Below are 24,699 nucleotides of genomic sequence, written 5' to 3'. Positions count from 1 at the left end.
CACGCACCTCTCACTGTCTGCGTGTTTGCAGCTCTGCAGCGCAACAGACATACAAAACCCACAACCACAGACTATTAACAGCAAGAACGCCCTTTAGCTGTAAACTTTGTTCACACACAGCTGCAGCACAGAGAGTGTGAAGAGTTTTGATTCTTTAATCAGTGAAACATGAAGAAAATTCAGTCCGTAAAACTTCTCCTGGTTTAAACATCACACATCATGTCGTTCATATTAAACACTTGAATCTGTTCTGTTGTTGATGTGACGCTCTGTAGCATCAAACTGGTGTGGATCTACTGGGTTATCTGGATGACTTCTCAGTGCAGGTTTTGACCACTAGTAGTGCTACAGAGCAGCGTTCTCACTGGAGGGTTTCTGTTGTGTTTGTACTGGATACACAGTAGTGATGGGCGATCCGGGTCTTTTCTTTTGGCTCGGCTCCCTTAGAAGAGCCAGCTCTTACGGCTCCCAAACGGCTCCCAAACAGCTCTTTATTTAGTATCACTGAGCTTCTATTTTAGCCTGATTTAGCAATTATGAATGGTTTGTGTATTGTTAAGCAAGTTTTCATTCAGTGTTTTCATAAAAGTCTTATTATTTTTTATTATTCACTCTGTTTTATTTTGCCAACATATAACTCCATAAGACTTGTAAGAATAACCAGAGCTGTAATAAATGAACTGAACCTCACACCTGCTGTTAACAATAACTACAGTCCAGATTATTGCAGTCAGGCTCCATCCAGCCGTCAATGTGAACACACTGTCTATGTCGCCATCTAGTGGTGGAAGTGTAGTACTGACGCAGATTTACCCAAAGACGCTTCTAGCTGGAAGTTGAACCCTTTCAATCTCACAAGTGTTACCTTTATTATGATACTAAGATTATTCATATAAACTTGGTAGTTGCAGAGATGTATTTTATTCATTCTGGGTCATTTTAAAACCAGAAGCTGAGGGAGGAAGAGGCTAACATCACTTTCCCGTAAAAACACAAACATTTGGAATAAATCACATTAATAATTCAACCTTCTCTTTACAGTTTAAACATGTTCAGATATTTCCTTTTTATGAATGGAAGGCAGCCACACTATATTACACAACAGACTGTATTTCCTGGCAGTGAACAGAGTGAGAAGGCGGAACTGCAGAGAGCTGTAGCGCCCCCAGCGGACGGAGGCTGAAACAGATAATGTGATATAATAATACCAGATCAACTCATTATTGTGTAGAGTGATCATTCAGCATTAACACTGTAGACTAAGAAACTCTGTTTGGCACATAAAATTAACAATGATTTGTACAGAATTGCCTCATCTGAGTAAAATATCCTAAAAATGTAAAGTTAAACAAAGTTAAATACCTGCAAATTGTTCTTTTTTAAAACAATTTTAATTAAAAGTGTCACTAATGAGATAAATATAAGGAGATATTACAATTCTTTATATGTATTTGTTATGTTTTGACAAGTAATCATTATTTACTGATATTAGTAACCTGCCTGCTCATCAATCACTCTTTAATATTTTCTGCCACCTGCTGGTCATACTGGGTATTACACTACTGGTTGATAATGACAGCAGTTTAATGACGTGTGAACTATTTTGTGTTAATCATTAAATGAACTGCTTATAATTGACTTATAAATGATCATTATTATACATTTTTTCTGATTTTCTGATCATTCAAACATATTTCATGAATCATCAACAATAAACTGTAGAAGATGTAATGTTTGTCACCAACTGGAGGAAAATATTAAAGTATATTTACTGTATTTCACTACAACTTTTAGAGACTTCTAATGTAATTTATGTTAATTTATACTTCTACTCTGTAACATTTTAAAAAGAAAACAATACTTTTACTTGACTGAATTCATCTGACAGCGACAGTAAGTATCAATCAATCAATCAATCATTTGTATATTTCAATTCATACTGATTAGAGTGATTTGATTTGAATGTGACTGACCAGCTGATAATAAGACAGAATAGAAATGATCAAAATGAAATCATAAAAAGAATAATTTTACATATAAACTGTGTCTGCTGTGTTACAAGAACATTTGAATTTTAAACAATATCAGTAATGTTTTTGGTATTAATCTTATTCTAATTCAATCATTTTATTCACGTATACATTTATTAGAATTTAACTGAAATGATGCCCATGGCTCCAAACTTACAGAATCAGGTGAGTCGAGCTGTACAGGTTCAATATGTCACAGGTAGGAGTGTCTATGAGAGTCTCTCTGGGTGATTCATTGCAGCAACATATCACACCGTCAGACTTCAAAACAAACTGTTGGTGACTTCAGGCAACGATCAGAGAACTGGAAAGCATTCTGATTATTAGGGCCCGAGCGGCGACTGCAAGTCGCCTGGCGAAAGCCCTATTGAAATTGTAATGTTTATTATTATTATTATTATTATTCTGACATTTCGTGCCCCAATTTCGCCCCTTTCCCAAATGCGAAAATGCTTATACTTTTGCACGGACGTCCGGCCTCATCCGAAATTCGATATTTTTGGGTGGTCGCACATGGTCGACGCAGAATGGCGGAATAGCGCCCCCTACAAAGTCCAAAAATGCCCATAGGGAATTTTGCTAACTTTGTCCTATGCTCACAAAATTCGGTACACATATGTATTATACCCACATATGCAAAAAAGCCTCTTGACCTCATGACCTCAACGCAACAGGAAGTCGGCCATTTTGGTTTTGATTTTTCCCGCTTAAAATTAACTCCTCCCACAGCGTTCGCCCGATCAAGTTCAAATTAGGTACGCAGCATCTCCAGACCTAGCTGAGCTTAAGTTGTGCTCTGCGCATCCGTAGGTCAAAGGGCGTGTCTGCCAGGGCTCAACTAACTTTGGCGTGCTCGCCATGTACATACGAGTGGCTCTCACACCCACATACTTCATCCAATCAGCTTCAAACTTGCTGGACATGATGATGGCTCCGCCCTGAACGTCCCGATATATTAACTTCCCACGTAACTCATAGCGCCCCCCGGTGGTAACAGGAAGTGAACTTAAATTCATGAAAAATACATAGTTGACCCCATCAACTTCATTCCACTTCTAAAACATGCAGAACCAGTTGGTGAAGCTACATTATGAACACTGTGAAGCTACGAGTAATGGCGTCCCTGTGGGGGCGTGGCTACCATCAATTCCTCGCCATTAAAATACATTTGGCTTTTTGATGGCTTTATTGAACACGTATCATCATGAAAATTGATACACAGGTCCAGGGTGGAGACCTCTTCCATCTGATAGGGGTGTCGCTCATGTCGCCCCCTAGTGGAAACAGGAAGTGCCATTTTTTGCATCAACATTGTCCGATTTCCACGAAACTTCACATGTGTGATGAGGGACTGACCCTGAAAACACCTGCATGCATCCCATTACTGCCCCCTGGTGGATGAACCATCAACCTCTCATAACTCCTTCATGCTTTGTCCAATTCACTCCAAACTTCACATGACTGATGAGTGGCCGCCCTGAACACACCAGACCACACCAGACCATATGTGTAACCTGTGACTTCCCCCTACTGGATGAACGAAACATTGCATTTTTGGCCTCCTTCCAGGTTTTTTCTCACTTTCTGCTTCACGCCACAGCCCTGCCATGCCTCAGGCCCCGTGGCGGCATGGGTGAGCGAGGGCCCGCCATCGCCGCTTGCGGCTTTAATTAGGGCCCGAGCGGCGCCTGCAAGTCGCCTGGCGAAAGCCCTATTGAAATTGTAATGTTTATTATTATTATTAATATTATTATTATTATTATTATTCCAACATTTCGTGCCCCAATTTCGCCCCTTTCCCAAATGCGAAAATGCTTATACTTTTGCACGGACGTCCGGCCTCATCCGAAATTCGATATTTTTGGGTGGTCGCACATGGTCGACACAGAATGGCGGAATAGCGCCCCCTACAAAGTCCAAAAATGCCAATAGGGAATTTTGCTAACTTTGTCCTATGCTCACAAAATTCGGTACACATATGTATTATACCCACATATGCAAAAAAGCCTCTTGACCTCATGACCTCAACCCAACAGGAAGTCGGCCGTTTTGGTTTTGATTTTTCCCGCCTAAAATTAACTCCTCCTACAGCGTTCGCCCGATCAAGTTCAAATTAGGTACGCAACATCTCCAGACCTAGCTGAGCTTAAGTTGTGCTCTGCGCATCCTTAGGTCAAAGGGCGTGTCTGCCAGGGCTCAACTAACTTTGGCGTGCTCGTCATGTACATACGAGTGGCTCTCACGCCCACATACTTCATCCAATCAGCTTCAAACTTGCTGGACATGATGATGGCTCCGCCCTGAACGTCCCGATATATTAACTTCCCACGTAACTCATAGCGCCCCCCGGTGGTAACAGGAAGTTAACTAAGATTCATTAAAATTACATACTTTGCCCCATCAACTTCATTCAGAACCAGTTGGTGAACCTACATTATGAAGACTGTGAAGCTACGAGTAATGGCGTCCGTGTGGCGATGCGGCGACCATCAATTCCTCGCCATGAAAATACGTTTGGCTTTTTGATGGCTTTATTGAACTCGTATCATCATGAAAATTGGTACACAGGTCCAGGGTGCCGACCTCAACGTCTCCATTCGCTCATAGGCGATCTCACTCGTGTCGCCCCCTAGTGGAAACAGGAAGTGCCATATTTTACATCATCATTGTGCGATTTCCACAAAACTTCACATGTGTAATCACTGTCCCACCCTGAACGCAACCGCTTGTGTTTTGTTACACTCTACTGCCCCCTGGTGGATGAACCATCAACCTCTCATAACTCCTTCATGCTTTGTCCAATTCACTCCAAACTTCACATGACTGATGAGTGGCCGCCCTGAACACACCAGACCACACCAGACCATATGTGTAACTACCTGTGACTTCCCCCTACTGGATGAACGAAACATTGCATTTTTGGCCTCCTTCCAGGTTTTTTCTCACTTTCTGCTTCACGCCACAGCCCCGCCATGCCTCAGGCCCCGCTGTGGCATGGGTGAGCGAGGGCCCGCCATCGCCGCTTGCGGCTTTAATTATAGTTATTATCTTATTAGGCACATAGATCAAAGACAATCAGATCAAATAACAGCAGAATTAAAACCTGTAAATGAGCAGACTGAGGTTTAAAACTGTGGCAGTCCACAAAGCACATGTAGACTGGATGAGCACACTCCCATGCCCCCTCCAGTAACCCTGCAAGGGTGAAGAGCTGGTCCGTTGTTCCACGGCCAGGACAGAATCCGCATTGTTCCTCCTGAATCAGAGGTTCTACAATCGGCCGGAGCCTCCTTTCCAGCACCCTGGCATAAGCTTTTCCCGGGAGGCTGAGTAGCGTGATCCCCCGATAGTTGGAACACACACCTTTTTAAAAATGGGGACCACCATCCCGGTCTATCAGTCCATGGGCACTGTCCCCGACCATGGTGTGCCAACCATGACAGCCCTACAACGTCCAGAGCCGCCCTTCAGCATCTCAGGGGGAATCTCATCTGCCCCCGGCGCCTTGCCACTGAGGAGCTGTTTAACTACCTCAGTGACCTCTGCCATGGATATGAATGAAGATCCCCACTGATCATCCAGCTCTGCCTCTTCTACAAAGGACATGTTGGCCGGGTTCAGGAGTTCCTCGAAGTGCTCCTTCCCCCGCCCGGCAATATCCCCAGTCGAGGTCAGCAGTTGTCCGCCCCTGCTAAGAACAGCCTGAGCTAAGCCCTGCTTCCCCCTCCTTAGTCGCCTGATGGTTTGCCAGAATGTCTTCGAGACCATCCGATAGTCCTTCTCCATGGTCTCACAAAACTCCTCCCACACCTGAGTTTTTGCTTCCGCAACTGCCCGAGCCGCGGCCCTCCTGGCCGTCCGGTACCTGTCTGCTGCTTTCAGAGACCCCTGGGCCAGCCATGACCAAAAGGCCTCCTTCTTCAGCTTTACTGCTGGTGTCCACCAGTGGGTTCTCCGGTTGCCACCCCGACAGGCACCATTAGAATAGAATGAGTGCAGTGGAAGAAGACATCATACTGAGCTTATTATAACAACAGGTCAACATGGAGAACATGCTGAGGTTTATTAACAGCTGATTAAACATGATCAGTCTGCTCCTCTGCAGCTCAGGGAAATATGGCTCCACACTATAGTTAAGAATTGATAGTAAACTAGTTAAATACCATCAATCCATCGATGGTTAATGATATAAACCACTGTAAATTTGTGATTTCCTGCTAACTGCTGCAGAATAATACATACAGCAGAATGATCACGTACAAAGGAAGGAAGTTGGGTTTAACTGCTGTGACAAAAACAAGTTGTTCTCACAGTACTGAGAGGCAGAATGGACAAAACATCACTTCTGTGGTTCTGTGAGTACAATCTGTACAATCTGTACTGTCCATATTTAAATTATTATATTTATAACATGTCAGCTGAGTTATAGAAGAGAGGAGGTGAGATACATGGTTATTTATAATTCATGTATCACTGTAGAAACTGACACTAAGAAATTCAAACCTATAATCTGTGATATATAGAGTCTGGATATGATACCAGTGATACCTTTAGTTAGTTGGCTTATATGAGGGCAGAAACAGCAAAACTGGGATTTCAATTGACTTGTTGAACTCACTTGAACACAAGATAACTACAGAGTTCATCAATTCAATGTACAGTAGTATTGTCACTGAACAACAGCTGTACAAGGAAATGTCAATGCTTCTCCTTTCAGTGGCGTCTAAAAGAAAAAAACAAAAGTGCAGGACAGAAAAGATAAAACCTTGACTCAAATGTAGAATAAAGGAATGAATAAAAATTAATAAATATATTACACATTGTATTGTATTGCACATTCCAACAGGAGATTATTCATTATTGCATGGTGTTGTATTGATAGAGTTCAGTTCCTTCATTGCACATGGGTAAAAACTGTTCATTAGTCTGGAGGTGCAGGTCTTCATAGACCTGTACCGCGGTCCGCCGGGTCCGGACCCAGAAGCTGTCCCATACGGACCCGGACCTACAACCAAAACAAAAGGTTTGTTTCGCTTTATATTTTAACCCGGCGCAGCTTCTGTAGTCTTTACGGTAGTTGTTTAGTGGATGAGGAAACACACAGACCAATTACATGCGCGTTAAGCCATGTCACGTGATACCACTAAGCCAATCAAGTCTGAGCATGCAAGGCGGTAAACATTGCGAGTCTACAGTGTAAACAGATGAGCATGCTGAGGTGACGAATACAATGATGAAATGTATCAATTTTCTCAGGGCATCCTCTTCCTACCAGCATCGCATGCTTAGAGAATTCCTCAGAGAAGTTTATACCAATGCTGATGATCTTTTACTGCACAACAATGTGAGATGGCTCAGCAAAGGCAACTCAGTGTCGTTATTAGGAGGGAAGTAGCATCTTTCTTGGCAGTGCTAAGAAGTCAGAAGGCAACACAGTTTTCTCTCTTTTTAGAAAATGAGAAACAGATGGACAATGTGGCCTTTTTGGTTGATATCACTTCACATCTGAATGAACTGAATTTGAGGCTACAGGGCAAGGACAATTCAATGTGTGAACTCATGACAGCTGTCTGCTCCTTTCAGAGGAAACTTGAGGTGTTCAAGGAAAACCTGCAGGAACAGGTTCAGGGACAGCGAGATGTGTCTTCTTTTGTTGACTTTATTGACAAGCTGATTGTAAACTTCAGCTTTGGACAGCAGCTCACCATGTTCATTCAGACAGCACTTTAAATGGGTGAATGCTGGGCCTCTCCAGGTGGTCAGGTATTGAATACATGCAGATGTTGATACAACTACTAGGCTACTTAAATATATATCACACTAAATAGTTAGACATTATGATCTTCCGGACCTTTGCTTCAAGACATTTTCTCCAACTGGACCTCTTTAAATTTTAGTTGAATACCCCTGGTCTAGAGGAATGAGGAGACATTGAGTTTTATATGTACAGAATATATACAAATGACCTTGCAATGAAATACAACTACAGAGGTTTGATTAGTTGCAGTCAAACCTAAACTTGCAAATGAGAATCACAGTAATAGTGATCAGCATCAAGAAAAAAAGGAACAAAAACAGAGAAATGAAATGCAACATACAGGAAGATAAATAATAGTTTAAGAAGTTCAGAAATGTTTAATTACATGACTGTAAAATTGAATTATTTTTTTCTCGTCTCTCTAGAGTAGAAATATCTTGTTCTATGTCAAAGTTTAAAAGCTCAAACTAACCTGAGTGTCATTTCTCTTCAGGTCTGAGCTCTCTTACAACGTCTACAAGAACACTGAATACAAAAAAGTGGAGAAAAAAGTTTTAACAGTGGAAAGAGAACGACTCATGACTACAGTTGAATTCAGATAGTTTTATTTAAACTTATCAAAATGTTTGTGATTAAATGAATGAAGCTCAGACACTTTTCAGCAGAGTTTATATCTCTTCCTCATCTGCTGTATTATATATTATATTATTGATATATTTGTCTCAAACAACTGTATTGTCTGATTATTGCAACATGATCCTTGTTATTATTAATAGTAGTAGTAGTAAATATTAGTATCTAAATAGTATATCTTATGGTTTCTCGTCTCTCTAAAGTAGAAATGTTTTGTTCTATGTCAAAGTTTAAAAGCTCAAACTAACCTGAGTGTCATTTGTCTTCAGGTCTGAGCTCTCTGCTGTTCTACACAACAAACCAAGGTTAGTAAACTTCTCATCTGATAATATAAAGCTGTTATCTGCTCACTGCTGATCTGAGAGAGATAATACATTACATCTGGAGAGAACACAGTCTTCTACATTATATTATATTTATTTATTGACTGAGACGCACAATCAGACCTCTTTGAAATTGAGTTCAGGTTTGTGATGCACAGTGAGTCATTTCATGCACAGTGGTACCTTCATGAACTATTTCAATGATCAGACACAACAGGATCTAAAAGTAACTTACTGTCCTTTTCTACTCTCTGAAGATCTGTTCTACACAGATAAACATCTATATGATCAATTGAACCAACTATTTTTACTTGAAGCAAATCTCCAAACCCAACTTCCTCAATATGATCAAAATAATCTGTCAGCAGGTTTATTACAGGATGTTCTGTTTATGAGACCAGACTGTTTCTCATACAGTATTTACTGGGAAGGCTTTACTGTTCACATCTACTGTAAACACAAGAGTTACTGTAAGCAAACATAATAATTAAAAAATATATGTACATTTTAATAAAATTATTTTGTGCACATCAAAAATACTGAAACTGTAGTGTGCAAATAGTAGTCTGTTTACACACAGTGACAGCTCTGATGAAGAGGTTTTGGGACTCAAGTAAGCACACAGGTACACACTGTACATATGTAAAGTTACTGTGTTATTTTAAAATGTTTAATATAAACTCAGCCTAACTGAACCTGGTTAATAAATCGGTCCAGTTCAGTTAAATCATTACCGGACCATTAACCATTAACCCTACACACTGTTTTTGTTTCAAATAACAGTAGACTGATAAAGTTTTGGAGTATAAACATTGCATTCAAATAAACCAGTCTTTAATAGAAAAGTGTTTCCCCAAAATAGACTGCGTATTATACACCAGTGCAACTTTTACACCAGTTTTTACAGTAAGTATATTTGAATTGCTGTGTTGCATAGAAAAAAAATGAAAAGAAACAGAAGGGGGAAAAAGTCAAATAGATAATGTTTTTATATATCTACCATCCACATTGGATACCCACTATGGTCAGTAGATCATGATCTGGTGTCAGACATGTTCCAGCGCTGGACTTTTCTAAGATTACTGGACAATGCCAACACATTTGGTAAAACTGCAGGGCATCAGATGGATGCCTAGAATATATTCTGTTTAGGTCTTTGGAAATAATATAAAGACCCACCCCACTTTTCAATGAAAAATATTGCGCTAAAGGTGAGTCTTATCCACAGGTTTTACCAGTAATATCATTTCTCAAAACTAACACATATAGGGAGTAAAATATCATCACAAACAATACAAAACATGATTCTTTTCCATCTTTTGATCTTGGCATCGTAGGCACCTTCAATACCGAGTTACACATTCAATAGATGTAAGGCATGAGGGTTCACTTACACTAAACAACATATTGAATAAAATGGTTGAATAACAAATCGTAGTGCGTACACACGGCTACTTCAGGACATATCCAGTTCTCCCCTTCCTGCTCAGCTTATAGCAGCCCGCTCCAGGGACGAGGGACCCAACCCAACCCCCCTTTGCACCCAGTCTTCGTAACACTGCTGTTGAGAAGGCTGTAGTCCATCCCAAACATGCTCCACAGTACACCACTGATGGTGGTACAATAACTAGTTCATTTGGTAATTAGTTGTCATTGTTGTTGCTCCTCAGAAGAATCGGATGATATGGAGGTGGAATCACTGCTATTTGTTTCTGGTGGGGGCGTAGACGGTCACATTCCTAACCGGGTTCTGGATCATAATCATGTTGGTGACGGAATAAACAGATTTCAAAATTAGTGCATGAAAAATAGGAAAACAACAACCCATTACTACATTACTACGGCTACAATGAGAATAATCCCAATGATAGGGGCAAATATGCTCAAAATCCATGCAATAGTGGGGTGTCCTCCAAAAAATCTGAAAATAGTATCCCATTGATTTTGATTCAGATTCAGCCTCCTGTGGTTCGTGCATCCCTATTGGTACTTTCAATTCCTTCTTGGATTCATTTAAGGTTCCTGATTGCAACAGTTAGATTACAGAGACCTTCTGATTCGGATGGAAGATATGTGCAGCATCCTTCTCCGACGATGGCGCACACTCCTCCTTGAGAAGCTGTTACTGCATCTAATGCAACACGATTATCAATAGCCAGAGCTGTCAACTCTCACGCAATCACAGCGCACACAAAAGGTTCAGTGTCTTGATGATGTCTTTACTAGACTTTGTCTTTGCATGCGTTGGTCCAGAACAAGCAATAACCAATCATATTCGTCATCTGATTCATATGCAGGAGGCTCAGTAAGTTTAAAGAGAGATGGATATGCTGAGTGTGTAGCAGTGGCAGTATGATTGACATCAGTGTGTGTTGGTTCAGATTTCACTGTTTCTTAAGACAGGAAAGTACATTTCTTTATCTTTTCTTTTCTGTTTTCTGAATGTTTCCACTGTTTACTCATCAATTCCCAAGCTTTGAATACATCAATCATGTAATCTTTATCCCAATTTGGATTTGGAACTGCAGTATTTATCAAAACTGCCTTCTCTAGGTTATCGATTATCTGTCCACTCAGAGATATCTGTTAGAAATGGTTCAACATAATAAAATCCCAATTTAGTTTGCATCAATTCTCTTGGTGTCATTTGGGTCTTTGGGTTTGTTTTTTTTAAATGAGGGTTTTTCATTTCTTCATAGCATTACGTTCTCTCTGATCTATTCTTAATCTTTATTGCTTTACATTGTGATGATTTACTCAATTTCTGCCCCATGGTTAAATTGTATACACTAACAACATAAATGCACATGCATACGTTTATTAAGTAAGATCTTGTTTATGGACTTTTATAAATATATATTGATCATTCGTGCTGCTTGATTTCATGGACTGGGCCTAAGTCTGCTGTGTCTCAATGCAGTTCGATCGATCAAGACTTACATTTGCCAATATTTATAAAATTAATAATAGTTATTCTATCGATAACCACAAGAAAACCAACCTATCTTCCTCACAACATCTGGACACCGGTCACCAAAACATTTACAGAACAGTGGTTGAACTGATCAGGGATCAGATAAATGCTAAATCAGCATGTTCCACTTTCTGTTTGACTATATGCAGGTTCTGGCTATGTTAGTGCAGCAGGAGAGACATGCAAGTTTAAACATGTTTAAGTAGTTAATTATTTGGAGAAACCTCAGTAGACAAAAGTACATTTTAATCTTAACCATTTTAATGTCTTAATTAATGTCTGGAGGGGATCATACATCAATCTGACTAAATTACCATTTTGATTTAATTTCATTAACTAAGACTGTTCAACTATGTTTCCCTCTCAGCCTCTCTGACTGTGAGTCCCAGCAGATCTCAGATGTTTGAAGGAGAGTTTGTCTCTCTGAGCTGTGAGGAGGACGACAGCTCTGCTGGATGGAAGCTGAGGAGGAACACAACCAGAGAAACCAGGAAGGAGTGTGGAGACGGCTGGGGAATACCAGCTGGTTCCTCCTGTAACATCAGTCCAATGGTCTCCTTGGACAGTGGAGTTTACTGGTGCGAGTCCAGAGAGGGAGCAACCAGTAACAGCATCAACATCACTGTCACTGGTAAGATCAGACTGTGGAGTTAGTATTGATGAAGCTGAGTGTAAATGATGAAATGCTGTAGTTTGTCTCTGTGTTGAGGTGGATCAGTGATCCTGCAGAGTCCTGTCCTCCCTGTGATGGAGGGAGATGATGTCACTCTGCACTGTAAAACAAAGACCTCCAACCTCCCAGCTGATTTCTATAAAGATGGCTCCCTCATCAGGACTGAGCCTGCAGGTCACATGACCATCCACCATGTTTCCAAGTCTGATGAAGGCCTCTACAAGTGTCACAGCAGCAGTCATGGAGAGTCTCCATCCAGCTGGATCTCTGTCACAGGTGAGGAAGTTACCTTTGATTTCACCACTTATTTCATCCACATGGTCACCTGACCAGGTGGGATTCTCTCTGCAGGTAAACCTACAACCACAGCCCCGCCCCCTGTATCTGCAGCTCCCCCCCAGCTTGTGTTCACACTGGTCTGCCACCTAGTGGTGTTCTGTCCGTACTTCATCTCCACTCTCCTCATGGTGTCTTTATATCGACACAGACCCACAGGTAACACTCTGAATCATTCACTCACCTTACAGACACTCAGCAACTATCAATCAATCAATCAATCAGGTTCATTCTGGTGTGGATGATTGACAGTTGTCTGTAACAGTTGATAAATTATCTACATTTACTTTCTAACATGCTCTGACAGGAAATGACCCACCTGTCTCCATGGCAACGCCCCAACCCACCCAGGCTGAGCAGGGATTGGATGATGACTATGATGACATCATCCCCTCTGTCTCCACAGAGCATCACTTCTGAAGTGATACGGAAGGTCTGACTCATTCATTCAGCTGTATGCAGAAGGATGACTTCTGCATACAGCTGAATGAATGAGTCAGACCTTCCGTATACAGCCCCGTGCGTTTTAAAATCCTTCTCAGTGTAAACATTCATCAGTATGATCCACTGTGCTCAGTATCAGCAGGATCTCGTCATGTCTCAACCCAAACATGAAGTCGTTATAACTTAAATCGTGTAAATGAGCCACATTCCTCTCCGCTCTCCACACACCGCTTCATCATTGAAATGTGAGATTCACGTCACAACGTGATTAGTTTCACATTATAACGTCATAATGAAACTTCACGTTACAACAAGAAACGTATTGATGCTTTTGTTTCTCCTCTTGAGAACGCAGGTTATTCTTTTTTCTTACTTTTTACAGTTAACATATATTAGGCTCATTTGCTCTGACAAACATTGCTCAAAGTTAAAGAACATTATCTTTATTCCTTGTTTTGGCAGATGACTTGTCATTTCTTGTCATATCTGTAGGGAGCTGGATGGGGAGTTACCCAATAGGTATTGCGTAACTGCTTATGTTTTCCTAAGAAATGAATACACAAAACAAAATACATGTTAGTGTTTAATATTATAAATGTCTAATAATTTCAGATTGGCTGTGACATGTGCCCACGGTGGTATCATATGTGCAAAGAAGCCACACAGAGGCAAAAAGACATTTATTTGTGCAGCGTGCCAGTAGCAAGGGTAGCTACTGGCTGCTAACCCCAATTGTATATAGTTGTATTTAGTTATATTTTTATTATCTAATGTATATAGTAGTATTTTTGTATATATTTGTTAGCATGTTAAGACATTTTATGATAGTTCATAGTTCATGTATGCAAGTATGTATGTAAAAGTAATTATATTTTGTGACGGAATGTATGGAGTGGCTTACTTATTTTAAGATGCTGTTTCTATGGTCATAAGGTAGGAACATTGTTTTAATGAAGACATTCAACAGTTAAGTACTGGTTAAGGTATAAATATTACTCTGGTGAGTGATATGAAGTAATTTTGAGGAAGAAAACCCTTTTCAGTATCAAATTAAGAGCAGGAATCATTTTTTGGCAAATGGAAATCTGCTATTTATGCCATGCACTGGCCCTTTACACCATTTCCAGAGGGTACAGAGTAATGGTTAAGGTATCCATCCATCCATCTTCTTTCCGCTTATCCGGGGGTCGTGGGGGCAGCAGCCTAAGCAGGAAACCCAGACTTCCCTTTCCCCAGCCACTTCGTCCAGCTCTTCCCGGGGATCCCGAGGCGTTCCCAGGCCAGCCGAGAGACATAGTCTCTCCAGCGTACAAGTACAAGTACCTCAAACTGTACTACAGTAAAGTACCTCAAACTGTACTACAGTAAAGTACTAGTACCTCAAACTATACTGCAGTAAAATACAAGTACCTCAAACTGTACTACAGTAAAGTACAAGTACCTCTAACTGTACTACAGTAAAGTACAAGTACCTCAAACTGTACTACAGTAAAGTACTAGTACCTCAAACTGTACTACAGTAAAGTACAAGTACCTCAAACTGTACTACAATAAAGTACAAGTACCTCAAACTGTACTACAGTAAAGTACTAGTACCTCAAACTGTACTACAGTAAAGTACAAGTACCTCAAACTGTACTACAATAAAGTACAAGTACCTCTAACTATACTACGGTAACGTACAAGTACCTCAAACTGTACTACAATAAAGTACAAGTACCTCTAACTGTACTATAGTAAAGTACAAGTACCTCAAACTGTACTACAGTAAAGTAAAAGTACCTCAAACTGTACTACAGTAAAGTAAAAGTACCTCAAACTGTACTACAGTAAAGTAAAAGTACCTCAAACTGTACTACAGTAAAGTACAAGTACCTCAAACTGTACTACAGTAAAGTACAAGTACCTCAAACTGTACTACAGTAAAGTAAAAGTACCTCAAACTGTACTACAGTAAAGTACAAGTACCTCTAACTGTACTACAGTAAAGTAGTTAGTAGTAAATGTACTTAGTTACTGTCCAGCACTGAGTGAGTCATATGAACAAACATCACAGTATCAGATAGTTTTAGATGTAAATATGAATGAATTGAAGCAGATGTTACAAACTGTGTGAATTTGGGTCATAAAGAAAAATGTAAATAAATGTGTTCCACAGTTTGTATGTAATGTAATTCTGCATAAAGCCTCATTATCATAGCAGCTAAATGAAGGCACAGACTAATAACTGGTGTCAGTAAATAGTGAAACTGATCAAATGACAAACTGTCCTCAGTGAATCACAGCTGAGCAGCAACTGGTTCAAGTTCAGACATTCAGATACTTTAAAATGAAGAGAATCCAAACTGTCTACATTCATAAAGACTGAATTCATATAAAGGAAACAAGTCTATAAAAAATAATCTTTATTATCTCAAAACATTCACATTATTAAAACCATATAAAAACAAGTCGTCATTAAATAATCATTTAGAAATGTATATTATTTAAAAACAGAATAAATCTGGAGCCTTTGGTGGGAGACGGGTGGAGGAGGAAGAGCTGGTGTTCCCTCCTGTGTTAATGATAAATACTGGACCTAAAGATAGAAAACTGGACCAATGAGCAGGATTTGTGACATCACAACCAGTTTGGAGCCAATAATGGTCCAGTATCAGTTTGAAGCCTGCAGATCACAAACACTGAGAGTGAAGGAGGAAACATCTAAATGTATTTACATCATTATAGATTCTGGGTTTTAATGAGGCAGAAGGATTATTTAAGGTTTTAAAGTGATAATAATCTTTTTTTATGGGAAAACCACATCACACATATTATTAGGCTGCATCTTATTGTTCTAAATGGATCAAATTCTGATTATAAAATTAGTCATTTCATACAGACGCTGCTTTTTGTAAAAATGAATCAGATCAAAAGGTTTTTATGGGCCAGTGTGGGTCACATGACCAACAGGAAGTGTTAATGACACAGTGTGACTGCTGTGTCTGATTGTCTTCACAGTTCAGTGCTGTTCTCACATTGTGAATAAATGATGTGATGAGAGGAGGAGCTGCAGCCGGATCAATAATTACACTAAAACCACATTCTCCACTTTCTTTAAGTACTGATGAAAGAACTGATTCTAAACATTTAGACTCAGTTCTAATTCAGACCATGTAGCTGCTGTAAAAGCTGCAGAAAGATTCACGAGTTCAGAGATCTGAGAGCTCTCTGTCCTCCTGGGGAACAGCTTCTCTACAAAGAACACGTTGGAAATATATGAATATAAAACCACCAACAACAGCAACAAGAAGAAGAGTAACAGGCAGTCCAACTATCAGTCCAAGATTTCCTCCATCCTTGTCTCTTCCATCCTTTTCTCCTCCAGTCTGGTTGTGTCTAGATGTTTGACCTGTAGAGCAGAAACAGGTTTGAGTTATCAGCTGTCAGTCAGATGATGTTTCACCTCTACAGTCTCATCTGTACAAACTCACCTGAGTCAGTAACTGTCAGGTTGATGGTGTTGATGAGCTTTGTGCTTCTCACTGAAACTTGACACTCGTATGTTCCAGCGTCGTTGATGGTGACGTTCTTCAGAATCACAGAAACGTCTCCGTTCTTCATCTGTGGATCCTTCAGCTGCACTCGACCATGAAAAGATGGATGCTGGTAGTTTTCATTTGGTCGGTTTTCTCTGAAGAAGAAGACGTATCCATCTGTGTTCTTCTTCAGGTCAGGTCTGATCCACTGTACTGATGTGATCTCATCTCTGGGACTCTGACAGTGAAGAGTGACATCAGCTCCAGACTTCACTGTTTTATCTGAAAGAACAAAAACAGAAAATTCAGAGAACAAAGGTCAGTGATACTTTCATGTTTATATTAAATTAATCTTTAAATATAAACTGTCAAAGCAGCAGACAATCTGATTGGCTCTCTCAATCACAACTTAGTGTCACTTGATTAAAACTCAGTATATCTTAATATCTCATAATTACAATAAAGGTTTCTCATAATAATCAGATATTTATTCATAGTGATGAATCTAATATGATGTTTGTACATATTGATGATCACTGCTAATGTCTGTGATGAACAGAAGAATCTGAAGTTTGTTTTTATAGTTTAAACGTTTCATTACAAGTTTACATTAAAGCTGTTGGAACGAATTTCTGTGTTTTAATATAATTCAAACTGTAAATATAATAACAATCAATTATATTTAATTGTGCTGAAATTACTATTTGAATGTGTATTTTTATATGAATGTGTTGGCTAACGTTTCATCTTGACCTCCCTGCATGAGTCAATGAAATGTTTTGGTTTTGTCTGAGCTATAAATTTTTCTGAATTGACATTTGGATTTCTAACAATAAACAGAAAAATAACAAATATTGAATATTTGAAATGCTGACATACGAGTGAAACTATAGAATTCTCACTAAGGTTGTTTGAAATGTTATTATTATTAATGCAGTAAACTGCACTTTTATTTATTTTGCTCAGTTCACTGAAAGAGGAAACAATGAGGTATGTGTTGAGATTAAAAATGCTTGATGTTTTTCATTTGTGCCTAAACTCAGTTATTACTTAGCAAGAAAGCTTTAGCCTGTTTCTCAGTAATGATGGGAGGCCCTCTAGTGGACAGATATATAATAAAAATACTTAGTAAATACTAATAATAGACTAAATCTGAGCTTTACAATTTTAAAAATAATAATGAATGAAATTCAAATGGGATTATAGAGGAAGATTGACAGCCTTAGTAAACAAGTATTTTCATTTTGTTCAATTGATATTAAAACAGCTCAACATACATATACTGTATATATACAGTACGCAGCATAAATGACTAAATCCCTTCTAAACATAGCTTTTTTTTTAAATGATCACCATTACAATTCAAAGGAAGATAAAAAAAAACTGAAATGCATTTAACATATATTTAATAGAAAAATAGAAAGATATGTCATCAATATCTGTAAAATAAGTAAATAAGGCAACTTTGTTTAAATATATGGTTGCAAAGATGAGTACACCCTTGATCAATCCAACAAGTAAATAATATTCTAGTACTTAGTTTGTCCTCCTTTACTTTTAATCACTGCACTGACCCTTCCTGACATCGAGTGTGCTAGTTTGTGTCGTATTGTCCCATCTGTCCTGCTCAAAGACGACTGCAGTGATCTTTGAAGGGGAGTTCTGCTCAGATTGACTCTTCAAAATAAACAGTTAAACAGTGTCTGCTGGACGGAGGAGCAGTGGTAGGATTTCTAACCCATGTGACAAATCAGAGCATTTTATGATGGATGATTATTACACCAGACTTTTGAGGTTTAGCCGTACGATGCTATAAATAAACACATACTGATTTATGACATAAACACATAGCGTTTATATGTTAACGTTTGACTACTTATAGTTAAACGTGTGGTGCAATATTAGTGACATAATAAACTAATATTATTTATAAAACACTGGAGGCGGCATCACTTTCTAATGTTTTCACTACTTTTGTATAATGTTTGTGTTTATGGCGTTATATCTGTACCACATTAGTGAGAGCAGTGAGACTTATCTGAGCGCGCACTTTATATTTGGAACAGAAAATTCATTAATTTATTAATCTGAGCAAACACAAGTGTTTTGTGCACGCTCAACTCTGTCTACACGCTCACTCTCTGCTCTGTGATGACAGGCACCAGGCGCGCTCACGGCGTCTATGTGCTCTTTAAAACTTCAGACTGCACAGACATACAGTATATATATATATATGTGGCCACAACCATACTGGGTTGCGCCTATAGCAACAGCATAGCAACATCTCAGGCTGCTTCCTCCCCTCCCAGTCTGTGATTGGCTGCAGGTTTTGTGGTTTATTTACATACATTGTGCCAACTAGAGCGAGCACACATGAAGTTTTGAGCGTGCATAGACGCCGTGAGCGCGCCTGGTGCCTGTCATCACAGAGCAGAGTGAGTGTGTAGTCAGATAAGTGTCACTGCTCTCACTAATGTGGTACAGATATAACACGTGTGTTCAAACAACCCAGACATAAACCGGTACCTATCACATGACTGTGGTATCCTCACTACATGAGCGCGCAGCCGCACGCACGCACAGCATGCTGCGCTAGAGACATCCAGGTGGAAATGGGCCTTAAAGATAAATGACATGTGGTGCTGTGCTACTTTCATGTGTAGATAGAACTACAGCCAGATATATATACCTCATATTAACTATTTATAGAGCTCACTTTGTGTCAAAAACTAAATCTATTGAACCCATCTAACTTTTAGGTAAATCTTTAGCACGTTATGGTTGCTATAGTTACAGGTTGTTCTAGTGTATAAACGAAGAATAACACAAATCACTGCTGACATCAGAGATCCTGCTGGAGACATTTTTGAAGTTGACTTTCATGTTTTCATCTTGAACATGAACAGAATGAGTCTCTAACATGTTTTTAAAAAGAACAAATGAAGTCTGTAAAACATCACATTTAGGCTCAATTAGGAATAAATCCATGTTTTATGTTGTCATGACCTCAAAGAGGAAAAGCAAAGAAACTATCATTTTTTAAAATAGCACTTTCTTGATGCGGCCTACAAAATGTATCAAGGAAGTTAAACTGCGTGTCTGACAGCGCCATTACAGGGTGGAGTCCAGAAAGCTGCCAGCAAACAGATAAAACATGTTTTTTCCACCACAGTAAGTTTAATATTGATCAGTAACAGGAAGTGAAGCAGAGTTACAGAGTGTTCAGTAAATATAAATATCACAGAGCTTACCTTCAGAGACAGAACAGGACAGGAAACATATGAGGAGAAACACGGAAGTAGATTTTAAAGCAGACATCTTTCTCTTCTTCTCTTCTTAGTTTCCTCAACAAACTTAAATTTATTGATTAATCCAGACCAGCGACGCTTTAAAAAGATAATTCCAGTTAAAAGTTTGGAAGTTGATCTTGATTTCTGATTATTTTGTCACGTCACCAGTCTGTTGCCGCTGACTGAATGAACGCTTTCGATTTCCTTCAGCTGAATATTAAGAGACGTCATGACGTCATGACGTCACGTCGGCTGCGTTCACGTGTCAGGTGACTGATGGTCACGAGTACAGTTGTATTACAGTGATGTCTGACTGTCTTCATGTCGCAGACACTGAACCTAACTGACAGCTTGTGTTTAATGAGCAGCAGGAAAAACATTGTAAAGTACTTTAAATAAAAATAAAGCATCTCTTTACCAGAACTCTGTGTCTGTTATATTTGGGTTTAATCTCCATTAATGATGAACTTTGAGCAGCCTAATGTGAGGTGCTCGTATTACATTTGAACTATTTTAATATTACTAACTACCAAAACATCCAACAGGAAACTCCTAATATTAATTTGACTGTTTTCATTCTCTTGCAGCTGCTGAAGAACATCTGGATCATCAACAGCAGGTCAGATTTATTCTCTGAATGTCCAAAACCAACAAGATCAGAAATACTTACATGAACAACAGCACTGTGGGGACTGTTTAATGATTTATTTCAGCCGAAGCAGAATCTGCTGTTTCCTCTTTTCTCTGCCCAGAAGTCTTCAGGTTAAGTCCAGTCAAACAGAGTCTGAGTAGATTTCACAAGCTGACAGAAACAGTTCCTGATCAGCTCAGAGTCTCCTCTGATGGTGTTGAGGGTGAATGGAAAATTACCAGCAAGAAATCTCTTTAGTTGTTGTGTGTCATGTTCATTTGTAACGTATGAAAGACACTCTAATCAGCTGCTGAATTACAAGTTGCATAAGATGACATCACATCAGTCAGCAGCCAATCAGACGGAGTGGAGGTAATGTGTTGTAGATGTGATGTTAGTAGAGTTAAACTTGTATCTTTGTGAGGACCTCTCTGGGTTTACAAAGTGGGGACATTTAGCATTATGGGGACATTTAGGATTATGGGGACACTGGGAAAGTTAACATGTGATTGCATGTTTTAAACTTTTTCTGAGTTTTCATGATGCATTTATTCATAAGAGCATTAGAACAGTTTGGTTTGTCAGTTTTGAGTGTGATGTGCTCTCAGTTTGGTTTTGTACTTTGTGGTGAATCAGTGAACAGAAGCTAGCAGCTTTATGGTCGTCCAGCTTCCTGTTTCCCATGAAGACAGTTTGTCCTGCACATGTTCTACATGCTTTATAAATGTGCGTATTCTAATATGACTGAACATGGAGATTTTTACACTAAACTATTTTACTTTAATGTATTTTACTCAAACATTGTTATTAACATGTTTATGTAATGTGATTTCTTACATTAAGTTAACTTCAATGTTTTACCTTCAACTTTATCTTAGTTTTTTTCAAAGTTTCAAATGTTCATCTTATGAACAACTTGTTTTAATCAAAGTTATCACTCACTACTTGTATTTGGTCTATTTCACAACAGCAGAGGAGCCGCACTTTGTTTGACTCCATAAGACTTGTAAGAATAACCAGAGCTGTTAGAAATGAACTGAACCTCACAACTGCTGTTAACATCTACAGTGCACAAAGAAAAAAACGGTCAAATATAACTTCTTACACTTCTAACATACTAACACTTATTTCTCCAGCTATCAACTGATATGTTAAAATTTAGTGTCCTGTTATAATATCATACCAAACAGTATCATTATTGATTGTAGTATGGGCATAAATAATCTGAATCTGCAGCAATAGTAGATATTTAACATATAACAGTAGTATCAGTTGTAGTACTATCAGTAATGTGTTTTATCTTCCAGAGAGTGATCCAGCTGCTCTGCTCTGTGTTCACCACTTTAAACACTGTCAGTGATGTTCGTTGGAACACACGACTTAACTGGAGAAACTACTACTGTAGCTCTACTTCTGTAGATGTGAGAATAACAGCTGTCAGTGATGATGATCAGTGACTCTAGAGTGTCTGTTATATTGGGAGCAGTGACTGAGTGAACGAGGTGTCTCTACAACACCAGTGTACCATCATCAATCACCTTTTTACCCTGAATTCAGTCTGTCAGGTTGTACTTTTTCTCAAAGTGGTTATTTTGAACTATCCAGTCAGAAATGGTTTATTATAGGTTGAAAGTATTTGAGCTCCAGCAGAGTCTGAATTATTAGAACAGAATCTGGTTTAGCTGAACAGTCTCCCATCAACCTCCATGAAATCATCTTAAACTCTTTAATCACATTCATGATTCAGTATTTTTTTAAACTGTGCATTTAACACCACAGAAACAACTTATTGTTTCCAGTAAGTGTATTCCGGAAGCTGGTTTGACCAGATGTGTGGGAACAATGTGTGAGTGTCTGTTTTCTACCTTGTGGTCAAAGGTACAACTCGTAGCGAGCAGCTCTGTGGTCGTCAAGTTTCCTGTTTCACATACAAACTGTTACACTTTTATTTTGTCTTTAAGTCTTATAATGCTACATGAGAAACATGATATATTCACTATAACAGTTGTATTAATATTCTGCTTTATATTACAGTGTAACAGTTAATAGAGTACACTAACAGTACTGGTTAATATGAATGTGTTTTATCTTCCAGAGAGTGATCCAGCTGCAGTTTACTCAGCAGTGAAAACAACAGAAGACGTCACTTATGGACAAATAGTCGTCAAATCAAACAGGAAGAGAGGTAAAGCTGCTCTGCTGTCTTGCTGTTTCCCTCTGTTTCCAGCCTTTATGCTAAGCTAAGCTAACCACATGCTGATGACATACTTAACCATGACACAATCTGTCAGGGCCCAGTAGTGTTGTAGTGTATTTTTGTAGGTCTAGTTTTCGTCTTGTCTACTTCCTGTTTTATTTTAGTGTGTTCCCCTTGTCTTGTCTAGCTTCCTCCCCTCCTGTCTGCCTCCCTTCCTCTAATGTGTTACACCTGTGCCTCGTTATTATCCAGGGTATAGATGTGGTGTGCTCTTTCCCTTCTGTGCCAGATCGTCTTGTCAGTTTCGTGTCAGAGTTAAGGCGTTCATATCTTGATATAAATTCTAGTGTATCGACCAGTTTTGCCTTCTGGATCCAGAGTTTGCCTAGTGATTTTGTACTTCTGCCCTGTGTGTGGGATTTCCCTGTTTTTGACTTCTGGACCGATTAATCTACTGAGAACTCTTCATCCCTGTGTCCCTGTCTCTGCATTTCAGTCCACCTGGTCTGTGCCTGACACAATCATGAGACTGATATTAATCAAGTTCTAGTTTTGGGTTAAAGAGACAAAAAAGAAGAAGAAAAATGTGTGAATGATTGTCCAGTTAGGAGAGATTTCCTGCTCTGAGAAGCTTCATGAATTCAGGTCCAGAGTTCACATCTCATCACAGACCTGCAGTGAAACTTTGTCTTTACATGAACTGTCACCAAGATCTTCCCTGACCTCAACCCAACTGTAGTTACCATCAGTAGATGTTGGAAAAGACTTGTTTTTTCTACAACTGTGTCTCATATTGTTTGAACTGTGTGTGTTCAGTGTCTCCATTAGAGCCAGAGGTTGTCTACTCTTCACTGAGGTAGACCTCCACACCTTCACACCAGTCCAACCACTGACATCCAGCAGGCCTGTTAAAGGCAGGGTTGGTAATGTTGGAAAGCTAGCAAGAGAGCTAGCAAGATTTGAAAATAGCACCTCCTCCTGCCTCCTATAAGTTCCACCCCGCTGCTCCCCCTCCCGTCAGTGAGTCCGTCCAAGCCACGCCCCAACAAACCGGCAACAGCGACAGGTGAAGACTGTGTACGTGCGAAGTAGGCAGGGAGAGAGGGGGGTGGATGCAGAACTAGACATGAAGGCACCTGATTGGTTTTTGCTTTTCGGTGCGAAGAGCATGGATTGGTCGGAGTTTTATCAGTCCTGTGGCTGTCACAGAGGTCTGATTGATCCGTTCCTTTAATGACATAATGTATTGATACCTATGATAATAGAAGGACCATTTCACCAAGTATAACAAAAAGTGCTTCTGAACAGGATTACCAACCCTACCTTTAAGTGACATCCATAGTTGAAGTGAAGTATTGACATAGATTTACCCAAATTTACCCTAACTGAAGGTTGACATTTCAATAGAAGGGCGAACTGGTAATGTTCAGATGTTGTTTTATGGTTTTCTGGAGGTTTCAGGCTGCAGCTGCATCATTACAAAGAGGATATTCACTCTAACATTTTAGTTTTGTTACATGTAACATCTGTACTTATCTTACACCTCTGCATAAAGTGTTACCTTTATTATGATACTAAGATTATTCATATAAACCTGATTGTTGCAGAGATGTTTTATATTCATTTTAGGTCATTTTCAAGTCGGAAGCCGGAATGATGAAGAGGCTAACATCACTTTTCTGTTAATACATAAAAATTTGGAATAAATCACATTAGAAATTCTGCCTCCTCTTTACAGTTGTAGTTGCAAATATTAACAGTCCAATACTTCATTGTTTAAAAGATGTTAGAGTCCCAAAAGATTCAAACAAAAAAATCACCAAGAGTCGTCCAGCTGAATGCAGTTAGAGTTTTATTCGTTGACAAATAAACATCCTCAGAACCAAACAACA

At 39.3% G+C, this 24,699-nt stretch overlaps 1 protein-coding gene and 1 long non-coding RNA gene across 2 annotated transcripts in view; one reads left to right on the top strand and one right to left on the bottom strand.

Annotated features, from left to right (window-relative positions):
• LOC134006258 (uncharacterized) overlaps positions 1–20,044 on the bottom strand; it is a 232,030-nt gene extending 211,986 nt beyond the window's left edge. Inside the window, exon 1 of the mRNA XM_062445345.1 lies at positions 19,941–20,044. Coding sequence (XP_062301329.1) covers positions 19,941–20,007 — 67 coding nt within the window. The 5' untranslated portion in view covers positions 20,008–20,044. The remainder of the gene's footprint in view (positions 1–19,940) is intronic.
• A 907-nt stretch (positions 20,045–20,951) lies between these two features.
• Positions 20,952–23,708, top strand: LOC134006175 (uncharacterized). The gene is made up of 3 exons (XR_009927921.1): positions 20,952–20,982; positions 22,706–22,795; positions 23,624–23,708. It is a non-coding gene; the product is annotated as an uncharacterized LOC134006175 (long non-coding RNA).
• Positions 23,709–24,699: the final 991 nt, after the last annotated feature.

The sequence above is a fragment of the Scomber scombrus genome, chromosome 23 (assembly GCF_963691925.1).
Source record: "Scomber scombrus chromosome 23, fScoSco1.1, whole genome shotgun sequence".
Lineage (NCBI taxonomy): Eukaryota > Metazoa > Chordata > Actinopteri > Scombriformes > Scombridae > Scomber > Scomber scombrus.
Note: the sequence above shows the minus strand (reverse complement) of the source record. Positions and strands in the feature narration are given on the sequence as shown.